At 40.2% G+C, this 16256-nt stretch overlaps 1 protein-coding gene across 4 annotated transcripts in view; it reads right to left on the minus strand.

Annotated features, from left to right (window-relative positions):
- Nucleotides 1–16256, minus strand: part of LOC103033325 (neuronal PAS domain-containing protein 3) — a 281074-nt gene that overhangs the window by 173357 nt on the left and 91461 nt on the right. For all 4 annotated transcript variants that reach the window (XM_049463946.1, XM_007253775.4, XM_049463948.1 and 1 more), the window contains one exon: nt 8989–9233. In XM_049463946.1, the coding sequence (XP_049319903.1) occupies nt 8989–9233 (245 nt within the window). The remainder of the gene's footprint in view (nt 1–8988; nt 9234–16256) is intronic.

Raw genomic sequence — 16256 nt, forward strand, 5'->3', positions numbered from 1 at the left:
AAGCTCTCTCTGCTAAGATGCATCTCCTTCATACAGAGACGAAATGACACCCAAACAAATCAGAGAGGAAGAAAAGAGAGGCGTTATTAATCAGGGGAACATGCTCTCCCTGACCCGCTCAAAACAATGGCAATGTATGCCAGAGGATTTACCCAGCCTCTTCTTGGCACACAAAGCTTCCTTTAGCTGTAATTGGCTTGGCAGCTTAGGAACTGATAGTGAAAGGCAGGATGTGTAATACTGCTGATATTATTGACACTGCTCTGCTGTCCTCGCAGTCTAGAAGCTGCACATGCTGTATAACCACACTGCAGCTACATGCAGAACAAGGATATCAAACTAAAATAAACTAGAAACCTGAATATATAATTTCTATCATGCAAAAAAAAAGTATTTGGTCACAGTTTTTTACGTTGTGCTAACTTTTCACGATAAATAGCTCAATTTATTTTTTTTCATTGACATTTTTTTTTGAAAAATAAAATCACTGAAAAAAGGGGATGATATCGATATTATATTGTATCACAATATTTTTCTATTTCCAAAAACACAGAATTGATTTTTAATTGCTTGTTTACATGTTAAGATCGGTAGTAGACAGTGGATCATTTTAAGCTGTTTTTAAACTCAAACATTAGGCAGCAGTGTTGTGCTCTTTCTGATTGCATAAAAAGTGCAATTTGGTCGAAACAATTGCAATTTATTGCCTTGCTAACAGTATTACAATATATAACAATATATGGAATCATAACCACTTTATCGCAATAAAAATCATATCCCCAATTTCTTGTCAATACCTGGACGTAAATAAAAATAGTTGAAACACAGTAGGTTTTGTTTTGGTTTGTTATTAATGTGAAAACTATATACAGTATTAGTGCTGAAGTAAGCAGTAATGCTATCTTAATTCTGTCTTTTCAGAACCCCTTTAAACACGTAAAACACCCCAAGTAATATAATACAGGAAATTGACAAATCCTGCCCCTAACAGCTGGGGTTATGCATAGGGCTCAGCCAGGAACTACTACTCACTCAACTAACAACAATAGCAAAACCACCACAATCTGATACTGGCTCGACAAGAATCCAGAAGCACAGCCTAACACTATGTTCATGGTCCATTGCCTCAACTGCCAAGTAACAGACCTACCAAAAAATAACCTATGAACAAACAGAATCCCTCCTTAATCTAAGCTCACTTCTTTCTAGATATACAGTATCTAGAAAGCTCTGACTATTGCAGGGTAAACCCAGATCATATAACCTCTAGAGCAGCAAACGTGATGACAGATTTTATGTTGTTCCCACAGTTCTTACATTTCTTAACATATATGCATTTTGCTTATTTTAGTAGTGCAGATTAGTACACAAAAATATTAACAAACAAATACATTTTATACAAACAAGCATTGCTATGCCAACATGTGTCACTGCGTTGTTGAATTTCCAACATTATTTGCCACTTTTTCTAATAATGACTCCAAACATGAGTAGCTCTTATAATGGCCCTCTCTCTTCTCATTTTACTCATTATAATGTTAACCAGTGTAGGAATCCTATGTTGACACAACAGAATTTACTGTTTGCATTTTGCTTCAAGTTCAAGTAAGCATGGACGTCTGTTAGCGGATGCAACAGAAGTGTCAGATAGCATTCTCACTGAAAAATGTTAATCTATCCAATAATGTTTTATAGCATATTCTAATCATTCATCCTATAAATACTGTTAGCATTGTGCGATAGGCTAAGGCCTAGCTTTTGGGGTAACTAGAAATTATTAAATTACAAAATTACAAAAAAAATAAAAGGCTGCAAAAAAAAAAAAAGCAGACAAACATATAAGCTTGGTATGTTGCCGTGCCTATTTATCAGGATAACTTATTTATCCTCAAATAGGCAAATACTATCAGACTAGGCAGATCCTTGTTCAGGAAACTGCTTTCCAGTGGCAGGGTAATTACATTGTGTTCACTGCCTTGAACCTGTTCTTCAGTCTATCACCTGCTGTTTCAACAAGAAAGCATTCATACAAAATATCATTGTAATATTAAACCAAAGAGAGCAGCGAGTTATTCAGTAGTCTATTTTCAAAGATGAAAGAGTGTCCTCCGAGTCTCTTAAACTAAAGTATCTTGCATGAGGCTGTGTCCAAGTCTCTCGTCAAATCTATATTTCATTAACAGTTTAGCAAGGACTCAGGAATTCCAGTTAATTGTGTCGATTTTCACTGGCTCCCGTCTTATTATCTCTCATAGAAAATGTGAAAATTTCTACAATAAGATTGGACTGGAAACTATAAATGAATCTTGGGTCATAGGGGATTGATAAAGCGTAAATTAAGTAATTTTCTCCTAGGTGCCGTCCAACTGAGATTTTCAGGGCGAGAATGGAGCGACAAGGAGAAGTCTGTGTTATTTCTAATTACTTAAAACAAGCAACAAATTCCATCAAACACTGCTTGCCATTCAGCCGGGGACTTCAAACACAGACTCCTATCAAGAAGCTACTTGTGGCGAGAGCTTCCGCAACCAAAAACAATGAATTTCATGTATTATTCATGCGTACATATACATTCTCATTAGCGGTGGCCACCATGTGAAGGCAGATAGCGTGATTGAGTGGGGGATGGGGACAGGCTGAGGCGCTGTCGGAGGCCTTGGGCTATCTGCTGATTGAGTGGGCTCTGGTCCCAGCGTAGCTGACCGCCAGCCTCCAAGATGGACACACTGCAGAGAGCAGAGGCAACCCTGCAGAGGCTAGCCTGCAGCTGGACAGCATGTCTGGACTCCACAGTGGGGCTGCAGCCAGTCTGAACACTGGACCACTGTAGAGAGTGAGAGATAGAGAGACAGAATAGCAGAAGGAATGGCGGATCATATGGGTCCATACTGTAGGAATGTTGCTTATGCTGCTATGTTGGCTTGGCTACATCATCAGCAGAGCTGTTGTGCATGACTCAATAGGGTCAAGAGGCAACATTTTAACCTTGCTCATGTGTTCTGCATGTGGCCTGCCCCAGTGTCAAAACAATCAACACCTCAACAGGCGGGTAATGTAGTAGGAGAAAGCAAAAAAAAGAAAATCCCCGCACTAGCCAGCGTTATCAAACTAGCTTATTATAGATATTAATGAATAAAACGGGTGACTGAAAACTGTTAGTCATGCGTTGAGATAGCAATAGCTAAATGCTTCACGCATGAATCGCTCGGTTTTTGAGCGGGCGCTGCCGCCTCTCGACCCCGCCGCTCTCGCCCTGCACTCAGCCCGCCGCTAAATGCTAAAAATCCATTGGTTTCGATATGAAGCCCTTTTGTGACAGCAAGCAAACGGGCTGATTAAGCTGAGCGGGGGCTACTGAGGGGCAGAAAATGGTGTGATTAAATTGGATGATTAGGGGAGTCATTTGTGTCCTGCGAGGGGGAGGAACAGTGGCAAACACGGATGAGGGCAGCCGCCTCCATGACCTTCCTCTCAAATCTTAACAGCTCACGCACTTCACTGAGCCCTCACGCTGCCCGCTGCAGAGCATTAGCGTTAGCGCTAACGTTTCACCGGCATAAATCAGCGCTCGGTTCACAGAGGCTAAAGCGTAAAGCTTTAAAGGACATCGAACTTAGTGAATATGGAGAGACTCTGCTCATATTGCATTAGCCTGTAAATACTGGGGGAAAAGCGTCTGACATTTAAAAGCAGGATACCACAGAAACATTACTGACGTTTTGATTCATGTGACGTTATAAACCTCTGAGACAACATGGTTTAATTATAAAACATATTACTGCTGCTTAAGTCAAGCCAATTAAATTTGATTGGATACTTTCTTTATTCAACAAGCTCTTTTCATGTCATTCTAATTTACTGTCAAAGCAGCCTGAATATTGGAAACTAAATTATTTACTACAGCCCATAAGCTAATAATGCTCCATTTGTCTCATACTGAGAGAGGGACTGGACTAACAAGATTATTAAGGACATTACTTGTAATAGTGGATGCCCTTCACTTTATTTGAGGCTCATGCTGTGCTTTCAGACGCTGCACTTCAAAAGAGCGCCACTCTATCCTGAGAGCAGCCTGTCAGCTGGCCAAGCCCACAGAGCTCGCGCACACACAGGTAGAATGCACACTCTGCAAACGCACAAAGGATGAACTCGCACTGCTCTGAAATACAATCAGGTTTAAAAGAAAGCCGTATTCATTTTTTATTATTATTTGAAAAATGTCAGTAATCTGAAGCAATCAGATAATGGTTATTTTTGGCCTGTTTGTATGAGACAAGTGCAGCATTTATAGTTCGACTGCTCTGCAATTTTGCTTGTTGGCTCTCTGGCACGGTACAGCTGGATAGGCCTGTAGGCTTTCCTTCAGTACAGTGTGCAGTAAAAGCACAGTGATTTGTAATACTTTGTGAAGATATTAGCCACAGCTGACTACAGGTTCAGCCACATAGCTGGAAACACTTCCATATTCATTTCAACTGTCTCTCTGATTTATTTCTCCATTATTGGACCATTTGCAAAAGGACTAATTATCCCCAGCCAGTCTGCTGGAGGTATAGAGCTGACATCCATATAGCATGAGTCTAACAGGCCAATGAGAATAAAAGCATTTAGCCATATATCATCATGGAGCACTTTCGATTTGGTGGGGAACAATGATCATTTTCTTTCGCTGCCAGTAGTGAAGTTTCGCACTGCTTCTGCTTCCTAGAAAATGCAGGCCTTCCTGTAGATAAACATGCACAAAGACTCGGGCACACACACGCAAACACACACAGCGGTGCACACAAACACACCCCAGGACCCACAAACACACTCACAAACAAGGCTATTGGGAAACTGAAGGCACCCTGGAGGGCTGTCTCACACAGCCACTGCCAACACTGGCTTTGTTGTCTCCATTCGAAAGAGAAATAGGCCATTAAAAGCATAGTCGCACACAAGTGCTCTATGCAGTCGTCTCACGATTAAGACTCAACCAGTTAGCTGGGTTTGTGCGTCCCAAAGAAAATCTTGCACAATGAAAAGGTCTAATTTAATAAGAAAATTACAGGCTTTTTCCCCCACCATTCCACAGTGGTACGTCCCTGTTTCTTTCCATTTAACGGCAATCTATTCATGAGCAAAGTATGTATACTGCTCACTGTTATTAAAACACATTGTTCGACAACAATGCTTCCTCAAGCTGTTTCTGCCAGACGAAAAAAAAAACAGAAAAGGTGTACAAGTAATTGTTTCCATGGCAATTACTACTTTCTTTGGTGTGCATTCGAAAATAAAGAAAATAACACAAACATGCCCACAGCCTCCTCACAGCCAAAAGCAATTTCCTCTTCTAAATTTAGTTATGCAAAGCCTATGGGCATCATCAGCATTTAGTAATTAGTTTTATAATTACTGCTGTTTTGCTCACTGTCATTCAATTTTTCTTACACCACGACTGGGGACTGGAACATCTCACACTCACAGCTGGGCAAATTACAATCCATTTATACAGTGAGAAATATCAGGGAGGCTATTGGTTTATTTCTTTATTTATTTATTTTTTTTATTTTTTTGCCCAAAATGCCCTGCTTTACATGGTGCAGCACCTTTGAGCTTGCCATTTTCCAGGTCCAGAACACAGGGAGCAAAAAAAAAGCTCTTTTCAGTGTTGTGAGAGTCCATTGTGATGTAAAACGCCATTAATTCCCTCATTACCATTAACAATGAGTGTAGCACAGTGGGCACCCGGAGAGAGCACTTTAATCAATGCCCTACTCACTGCCAACCTGCTCCACCAAAAGGAGCGCGCCCAGGACTAAAGAGTGACTGGGCCCATCACTTTGTGCACTGGTCAAAAGCTTTAATGAGCTCACCCTGTTGACTGCATTTGATATGTTGATATGTGGTTAAATTAGAGCGGGTGACGGCCGTGCTCAGGTGGGAATCAGCCCCACTGTAAACATGCATGTGGCAGGGCGGGCGGGCACGCATGCGCAGAGCTAAATGCCGAGCGGGAGGTCCAGGGGACATTAGAAGACTTAATGAGTGGAAGAGGGAAAGTGGAAAGGGGGGAGGGAAGGCGAAAGAAGGTCTGATGTTGCTTCAAGGTCCCTTTGGAGTTTATTGATGAAATTATGCTAATTGGGACAAGTACATGAACGTCTGGCACCAGTTCCATTCCTTCAGCCCTGGTAATGTGTGGAGGGGAAAAAAAAGTGAAATTTTTATGAGTGCCCCAACTGTAAAGAGAATTAATTCATTGCTTTGGATAAAATATAAAACTTTCAGGGACATTTAATGATATTGTCTGCAAGATAAAGCCAGAAGGAGGCACAAAGAAAAAAGACACAGGATTGCCCTGTGAATGTTCGGCACTGAATTTTTTTCACAATAAACAGAGCTGTTGTAAATCAAGAGGTTTTGGGATCTAAAAAAGAATGACATATCCATGCAGCGCTGCAGTCACTGGAGATCAAACACTGACAACCAGAGAGCACACAAAGACCTTCACTGCTTCACTAATAAAAGCCAGGCAGCTGAATCTCAGGTATTAATCCCAGGCAAGAGGCTTTTTCAATCAGTCTGGCCAAAAGATGCCTATATGCTGCGTAGTTGATCAGAAAACACAATACACGGAACATCTATAAGAGCCGATCTCCCTAGACCTATAGATGCCCGACCACTGCTTCATTTTGGTCCCGAAATAATGCACAGAAATCTTCTTGGGTTAATTTTCGTTCATCAATACGTATTTGACTGCATGCATGTCTTGTGTACTGTGGCTGTCTATAGACTTGAGATATGCAATGCAGCTAGCAGTGTATAGTTTTGGAAGTGTGTGTGTGTGTGAGAGAGTGTATGTGCCTGGTGAAGTGTGGCATTTTGGTGACTGCTCTCTGCTCTGCATGCATGAATAATGAATGCACAGGTGGTGGAGGGGGTCAGGAGGCCCGCGCCAGCCTCCAAACAACAGAAAGGTCATGCTTGTTTGTGCAGTGTCCTTCAACAGATGTGAAACGCCTCTGACAGAGACTAGCAAATTTCGGTTAAAACGCTCCTGAAAAAAAAATTAGTTGATGGGTCAATTACGATAAAGGTCAACAGGCGCGAAGAGGAGAGGCAGCTCACTCGCAGGAGTTATGATAATAAATCAACTCTTGAGAAGTGGAGGTCAAATTCTTTTAGTTCAGATGCCAGTAATATCAGGAGCTTTTATTACCGATAAGGGCCTGCAATCTGTGCTGTGTCACCCTTGTTTTGTATTCAAGAGAAGAGGGCTTTCATTCGAATGATGTTTGGCGACTGTGGAAGCCATCACCACAGAACAAATGCCAGCTCATACCTGTGCTTTATTCGTATAGAAATGAGAATAAAAAAAGAAAAAAGAATGTTGATTTTTCTTTAAGCAAAGAGCCGTTCCTGGAGAGCAAGGAAATCTGCCAAACGCAGCTGTGCTGAGATTTCCCTAAAGGTTACAATCATCAGTTATTAGGTAGAAATGCCTTACAAGAAGTCAGCTCGGGGTTTTTTCCTCAGCGGTTCTGGTGTAATAACAGTCGCAGGGCCCGCCGCCACAGCTCCGCATGTAAAGTCACAGGCAAATTGATTGAAGGACTGGACTGCCAAATGAACTGGGGACTTCCATGCATCAGAAACAATATTATTTTCCTCCGGCTCACCTTGACTCATGTGCGCCGACAATCCAGAGGAGAAATGGGCCTTGCCCTCTAAGCCGCTCCACCTGATGCAATAATGCACCATATGCTTGTATTAGCATGCTCCACGTTCCCGCCTCTCTCTGACAGCTGCACGCCTATCAAAACATGCCGGGCTCTTTTATCCTAAAACAATCCAGCGTGAGCTGGAGAGGGAAAGCTCTGCGTCGCTTCGGGTCAAGGCCACCGAGTCGCTCCGATTGGAGAATAAACACAGATTCATGGGCTTGGAGGGACCGTCAGTGGGCCAGAGTATCCATTAACTCTGGTGACGCAGGGCAACACAACGGGAATCGATAGCAGGCTCTGTTCGAAATGTAGTGCAAATAAAATGGGCCCAGCTCCTGATTCAATTTAAAGTGCTGCTGTCAATGAGACAGAAGGACACAAAAGTGGGTCTCATTGTCCTACTGTTTTAAAACTAACCTTGCTGAGGATTCATTAAATTATATATAGTCGATTGTAATTAATACATCCCTCCACCTTACAGCAATGTTCCCGGACGACGGATTTCCCGCCATGAATCGGCTGGTGAGCTCCACACCAAATTGTTCTCTATATACATTTACTCATTAAAATGCATGGAGCTCTTCAAAGCAAGACGACAATGATGCCATCTGTTGTGTGCTGGCCAGAATACACAGCGTGCAGTTCGCTAAAAACGCCTGCAATTTCTCCAGTCCCCATGGCCATTCACAGAACTGCAGCCATTCCAAATCTACTGTAACCAACTGATTCTCATTTACGCTGTGCGCCAGAAAGAAATATTATACACAGAAATATATTCAATAAAGTCCAGACCAGAAGCTGCTTATTTTTATTTCCCAAATACAATTCCACACAAGCCCCTAAAAATATATATATTTAAAAAAATAAATATTATATATACATTACATTTTTTGTGTACTTTTTATATATTATATACATCTTGTATCAGCTCCCAGTTAACATTAGTTGATTAAGCAGGCCCATTACACACCCGGTCGTTACTGCCCAACAAAGAATCCATAGTTACTGTTAAATCTATAGACTGTTTTAGTGTAGTACCATTCTCAACTAATTAGCTTTCCACAAAGCATGACAAAGAGTCCATATCCACACTGCTGTCTCTCCCTCATCTGCAGCCATACAGCAAATGATGCCCAGGCCTGGACTTAGTGCTAGGGCTAGTTAAGTTTTATTATTTGCTGTTTATAGAGCTACAAACAAAATGGGTTAAAGAGAGTTCCTATTCTTAAAGCAGCTATAAAAAAACAACAACAACAGAAAAGCATAATTGGTGATCTCTAACCTTTCACTGAGGTGTTGGGTGGTGGTCCTTCAATGCGCAGGTTCCATGGCGGGTCCCCCTGATTGGCGAAGTCCCTCATCTTCAGGTAGCTGATGGTGAGGCGGATGATGGAGGCTTTGTCCAGCTGGCTGGTGATGGCGCCAGGGAGCGGCAGCATCTTGGCCAGCTCGTAGAACTCAAAGTTCTCCTTTCCCCGCCGCGAGCGTGCTGCATCACGAGACTTCTCCTTCCTTAGAGCCTGCAACCTGCAGAGGAGGAACATGGTTTAGAACAGCTCACAGAATAAATATTAAAACAGATGTTTGCAAAACACTCCACAGTGGCTGTGTACTTTAAAGTATACTTTGCTGAAAACAGCTTCCCAAGCTTCCAAAGTATGAATTAAATATATTTTAAATATATTTAACAGGGCTGCAACGATTAGTCGATATAATCAACAGTGCCGATTACTTATTCAACATATATTCATATTCAACATCAATCACTTTTATTTCAACTAATCATTCATTTGTAACAGTACCACATTAATCAAAGTCCTGGAGACAGAAGCGCAGTGGGAGATGGCTAAATATCTCACTAACACAGGTTATGGTCTCTCAAAGTGCCCAAAAACAACAGATATAATACATATTTAGTCACTAAATTGCAGTAATTTCTACTTTTAAACAACATCTAGATATTTAAATGCCTTTAAAATCTCATGTTCAGTTGTTTCCATCACTAATCCACTAATTGAAAAAAATAATCATCAGCTTAGTCGACTACCAAAATAATCATTAGTTGCCGCCCCAACATGTCAAACATCGTATACACAAATAGTTAGGGTTCTTTAGAAAATAATCCAATGAATCACAACAATACTATTACAATTTTTCAAAAACCCTGAAAAATTGAAGGCAAATGTTAAATGATTTTATTTCAAACCACAAAATATTTCTACTGGTCTACTCATTTGAGATTTTAGCACAGTACAAAGAACAACTGACAAATTATATCAGTGTTTATTTAGCATATTATGTATTTAGCAACTCTTCACATGCTACAGTTAAATGTAGTATTTCAATTTGGGCTTTGGGGAAGATAATCACAGCAGTTTTTTAAACATAATAATAGAGTCATATGATTTATATAAACATGGAACAGAAATATACAGTGAACAGCCCTGTAAGCTGGTGCTAGTTTTCTAACTTTCATAACTCAAAAGCAAAGTAACAGTAGAACTTCCCATATCTAACCAGCACACTAACACCGCTCTGATATCAGAATTCAGCGATTAATTCAGCTCGAAATTCAGTTAGCATCCAGGCTAACAACCTCCAGTTCTTACTGATGAGTTTGGCTGTTTGCTAGCATTGAGCCGCTAGCTGTATTCCGGTGTTTTGCGGTAAATTACTAAAGAATGAGGTGAACTAAAGCCATAATTAACCAAGCTTATCAAACTCTACAACCTACTAATCTAACCAGCACAGCGCCGTCCGTCTGTTGTTAAAAACCAGCCATTAATTCAGCTCGGAACGCGGTTAGCATCGCCAGATAGCGGTTAGCATCGCTAGTTAGCGGTTAGCATCGCCAGCTGATAGGTATTATCGCTAATGCGCCATTTTGCTTTTCACAATAAGAGCCCTAGTAAATATATATGAAAATATGGAGGTTATACAAAAATGACTGACTGTATTGACTAAAATAAAAAAAGAACATGACTGATGATGTTCATAACAGGGAGCTTCTAAGCCAGTTATTTATTCATTCTTTTGCTCCTCAGCTAAAATTCAACAGATCTTAGTTTAAAATATGAATGTGATTAAATAGGATTCATTAAAATTAATTAATCAGAGAGCATGGATATAATCAGATATTTTTAACTGCCTGATAGCACTATTAACACATCTATAAAAACTATAAAAAAAAAACAAATTGCCCACAAATTTAAAACAGATTTAATAGGGATTTCAGAATGATTATTTCTAAAGCATAAAAAATGTTGGAAAAGATCATTACAAAAATATTTTCTTCTATATTATTGTTATACATATACTTACACAAACACCATAATTAGACTTGAAGGACAAAAATAAAATACAAAAAAGTTTTTTAAAGATATACCAACCATACAAACATAGTGGCTGAAGAACTTTTTGAACTTAGTGGCAGTGGTGTAAAAACAATCAACATTTTTTGTTAAAATATGAGCTCAAACCTAGTATGAGAATTATTTTGAGGAGTTTGGAGTAAAATAAAAAAAAACACTACACAGTATCTTTGTGAAGTCCATAGCAAAAGTGAAGATTTTCTGTCATAACTGCTAGCCCATGTTGCTGTGAAATGCTGTAAGCTTGCCTTGTACTTCCTGTGGAGTGCATCAGTGGCCAACTTGTGAATGGCAGACTGTATGTAAGTGGACTGAATATCTGTGCTGGAGTCTTTCTTATTGACTGTTCATAGTATCAAACACACCTCTCTATGCACATCACGCGCAGTATAAGTGGCAGAGGTGTCATGGCACAGGGCTGTGGTGCGCTAAAGTTGCACTCGCACTGACTTTGTTCTGGTCCAGAGGGAGACCTCAGCTCAATTGTTTCAGTCATTGGAATCCAGAATTGGGTCGAAGTTGTGATTAGCTCAGGCCTCAGGTCCCTCGGGACGGCCCTGTGAATGACTTTCAGATTGCTGCTTTTTACCAGAGACCCAAGCGGCAGGCCAGAGATCTTCTTCTCCTGTGAAAGAGTTTAGCAGAGAAAGAGAGTGGAGCAGAGAACTGGGCTGACCAGGTCCCATGCGCTCCCAGGTTTAGCCTTGATATCTGCCTTCTAACATGCAGCATTCCTACTACTTGAACATGAAACAAGCTACATGCTTTGTAGTAAGCTATCGCTACTACCACAACATGCGCCTTAAGGTTTATTCAGAGATCTCATAAGAAGACTGTAATCTCACACAATGTTGTGAGCCTTCCTTTAAGGTCATTGAACATTTACGTTGGAATATGAGCCTCCATTTGTTAAAGCACTGCGCTTTGAGTGCTTTTCACTGTTGTCACCTTGTTTAACAGCTAAATAGTGCTTTCATGAGGCAGTAGATTAGCTGTCCGAAAAAGCAAACTTGAAAAATCTATGTCGCTCTTATCTGAGCTTTAAATTTGAAAGGCATATAAATCCCAGGCATTTTAAGAGACGCTGCGCTAATAATGTAATGTACAGGGCGCCGATTTTTGTTCAGAGATTTGTAAGACTCTGCTCCGAGCTTGGAGGTTCCTGATTTATGTGATTTTCAATCAAACAACTCGGAACAGCCAGTTTCACACTTCCAAAACGCAACTGCCCACTTTCAGTGGCGTTCATCATCTCCAGCCATTCTGAATTAAGTCTGCAATAAATCAGCCCGAATCCCCAGCATTCCCCACCGGCCAACACTTAGATTAATTTTTTACAACCACAAATGCAAAATTGGTTAGAGCAAATGGTGAACCATGCAGAAGAGCGCGAGAAAGAGAGAGAGAGTGAGAGAGAGAGAGAGAGAGAGAATGTCTCGCAAGATTAAAAATGACTGTAAGTGGAGAAAAATCAGCTGATATTGTTTGTTTTCATATCTAGAATATCAGTAACTAACTAAAAGGCAACATAAAATGGAGTTCCAATGGAGTTGAACTCACACACCACATATAAACACAAACACGGTGGTGCAGTGTCTCTGTTGGAGGCCACACTCTATATTGAGTATGCAAATAAAGTCCTCAGAAGCAGCCTTGAATTCTCCTGCTCTTCTCTGCCCTTTGGCCATTCATTCGCAATGTTTGCAATTTCCAGTGAAAACTCACCAAGCAGCAATGCCTGCACCCTCGCAAGACACTGAATATTCCCTACGCCTGGTTAACGTTATACACACACAGTCATCAGCTTCCATTCCTCTTCGTTTTCATAAGCACCAAACAAAACAAAAAAGCATAATAGGATGATTTTACCACCAAATATAGACACACACTATGCTCTTACATCCTATTGGCAGATTACTATTCTCCATCTTCCCGACTGCTCTGGCACAAGAAGAAAAACACCATTTGATGGTCTGCTGCTCAGACAATATATAAAGCTAGTTGTAATGGTTGTTTGGAGGCAAAGTGCAACAGAGCAGCAGAATTTCATTTGTTCCGCAAACTTGGAAAGCATTATGTTGGCCTGCCAAATATTTCTAGAAGCGTCGAGGTTATGTGACCTTCACCCTAGCAACATATTTATCACGTTCTACGAGAGTAAATGCAACAAACATGAAATGAAATCCTGGCAATATTCACACGCTGCCCACCGATGACTTTTTAAGTACCTTTCAGAGGAAAAGGATGAGGCACCATTGAACTGTGGGTGTGTTGCTGGTCTTGGGTTAAGACACAATGTTGAAGTGGCCAGCCCAGCTCAGGCTGCCAATACCAGCTTGCACTCGCTCAATCTCAACTTAGAGTCACCCTACTCGAATATAAAAGCATGTAATGACTTTTGGAAACATGAGAACAACACTTTTAAAGTGATTTGAATATTCATTGGGTTCTTTAACCCCCCCCCAAAAAAAAAAAAACAATGTAAATTTTTTGTGCACATAAGCACATAAGCATTTTTGAATAAATAATTGGCCACTGGCCAACTAAACATTGGATGGATGTAGAAGTTCAGGGTTGAATTATGTGAATATTTCTGAAAAGTCAAGCGTTATCATGATAACAAAAAGCTAAAACAACAAGCATGATTTAAATATATGCTAATCTTTTATTACAAACAGAAAACAGGATGTTTAGTGGCACATGGACGTCTGGATCCACCGCCTAAAACAGAAAAATTCCTGAAGGGAGGAAATTAAGAACGGTAAGATCTACCAGATGGCTTTTATTAAGAAGGAAAGACATGCTATTTCCTTTTGTTCCAAGCTGAAAGATCTGGTCAATCAAATAAGACAGTCCTGTATCTCACGAAACACCATTTGATTAAATATCAAAGGACACCCAACACTGTGCCAGCAGGATATCTCCACATGAGTTACATAAACAACTAATATTTGAGTGCTTCACCTTGCACACAAGCATATTGCCCTATTTACCAAATTAGCTAATCACCCCGGCACATTCCAACTCAGAAAAAATTAAAAAGAGGGAAAAATCAAGCGGCTGAAAGTTGTGCAAATGATCACTTAAGATTGCTGTAATTGCCTTCATCAGTGTCGAAAAGCAGCCAGACAAGAAATGTCACTTTAGATTATCTTCCTGCCTCCTGAAGCAATAGATGACACAAATGATCAGAGACTAAATGCCAAAACCAATCAATTCCTTTTGTGCCTCTTCTCCTTGCTGCAGTTAAAAAAGGCCATAGTCTAGGTTCTTCTCCTAATTAAACTAAATGTTATCTCTATGGTAACCTCATTAATATTCTCATCGACTTAGTTACACATATGTCATGCAAGTGGTCATCACTGGGCAGAGTGATTATAAAAAACAATAACGAAATTAAATTTAAAAATGCAAAATTTAGGTTTTTATGACATTTTAAAGGATAAAGAACAGAAAACTGTGTTTAATTTTAAACTGCTGAATAATTCAGTACATGGAACTGACATATTTTGAACCTTAAATACTGTTGTCTTTTTATTCAAAAGAAAATCCCCAAAATAGAGATACAAAATGAGCGGTAAACATACATTTAGAGCACTAGCAAAAGACTTCCTAGGCTAGAGCTAGTCATGCGATACATTGAGGAAAATATAGTGTTTCAGTTTACATAGAGAGGTAGAGAGCATGCATATCACTGGCAGACTGATCTAGACATGCAAAAATGTACAACTTAGGCTTTGTCCAAGGCTAGAGGTAAGCTTGCTGTTTTGCCACTCGTTCATTCATCCACTGCCCATAGCATTTTTGTGTGTCCTGCACCTTGCATAAGCGTGACAGTAATTTCTAACAATACACACAACCGATCAACTAAACAGATGCAGAAAATGTAATGCAGACATCATGTGTATACACACACATGGCTAAAAGACAGTATATATCCTATGTCCTATTTTATGGCTTGATCCTGGGTGGGGCAGTTAAACATGACACAAAAAAGTGAAAGCTTGGGAGGTGAATGACTATCTGTGCTGACATAAAGGTTAAACTTAGCTGAGCCGTTTTATCCTCTTTTCCTCCTTCACAGGACGGGATATGAGCACTATCTTTCAAGACGTGGGAATAATAACAGGAAATAATTATGAAAGTCTGTTATGCTTTGTTGTGCGGCTTCTGTAAGAGTAGTCAAAGTGCAACACCATTCAATCAAAGCACAGCTCCTCATTGTATTACTCTTATGCACATAAAAAAGTAAAAAATAACAGCATGTTTCATTCTAATGCCAAACGATAGGGATCTAAATAGGTGTTTAAAACTGAACTGCATCAGAGCATGTTCTGTCCACACACACATAATGTCTATGTAAAACACTGAACGTCTTGTTCATGCTTAGCAGCCAATTTCTCTGGGTTTCAGAACGACATGCTAGAAATGCAAACATGAAGAGGGAGGTGTGGCTAAAGGTAAGGGCGTGGCTAAATGTAAATATCTGTTTTGATCTTGACGCTGGTCCTCTAGTGCAACATCTAGTGGCAGAAAGGATCATATACTAAACCCTTCTTTAGAAAGTGTCTTTAAGAAACTGGTTCCAACTTCTATAGATTAATACATTTTGTATGAAGTCATAATACAAAGAAAAAAGTAACATCAGTTTTATTTAAACAGCTGCCAGATCAAAACAAAGCCCTTAGAATTGTACTGTAAGCATAGCCAGAGGCTATATTTCACATTGCCCACATGAGATATTGAATCAGGAACAGACGTACTCAGATGTACACTGCTAAAGAGGAAGGTTACTTCTCCAGAGGTGCACTAATTCTCTTCAAGGTCTGAGTGTACTTCTCTATCAATCAGTAAAGTGGATCTGGTATTGCTGTGGATGTCCATTGGCCTCATTAGTTCTGTCTTTCGGATGCATGTCCCGAATGACTTTGATGTCCCAAGAACTGCGTGAGTGTACGTGTGTGTGTGTGTGTCTCTGTGTGTGTGTGTGTGTGTGTGTGTGTGGATAGAGCACCCTGACAGGGACTTGTACAGGAAGAGATCTATAGCACTCTAATCTCCTCCACAACATCAACACCAGCACAGCTGTGAACTGAAGCTTATTAGCAGGTGAGGCCTAGTTTACACAGGATAAATACCTTCACAGATACAGTATATACAGTACATCAAAATTAAAAAG

This window comes from Astyanax mexicanus, chromosome 14, assembly GCF_023375975.1.
Source record: "Astyanax mexicanus isolate ESR-SI-001 chromosome 14, AstMex3_surface, whole genome shotgun sequence".
In the NCBI taxonomy this organism is placed as follows: Eukaryota; Metazoa; Chordata; class Actinopteri; order Characiformes; family Acestrorhamphidae; genus Astyanax; species Astyanax mexicanus.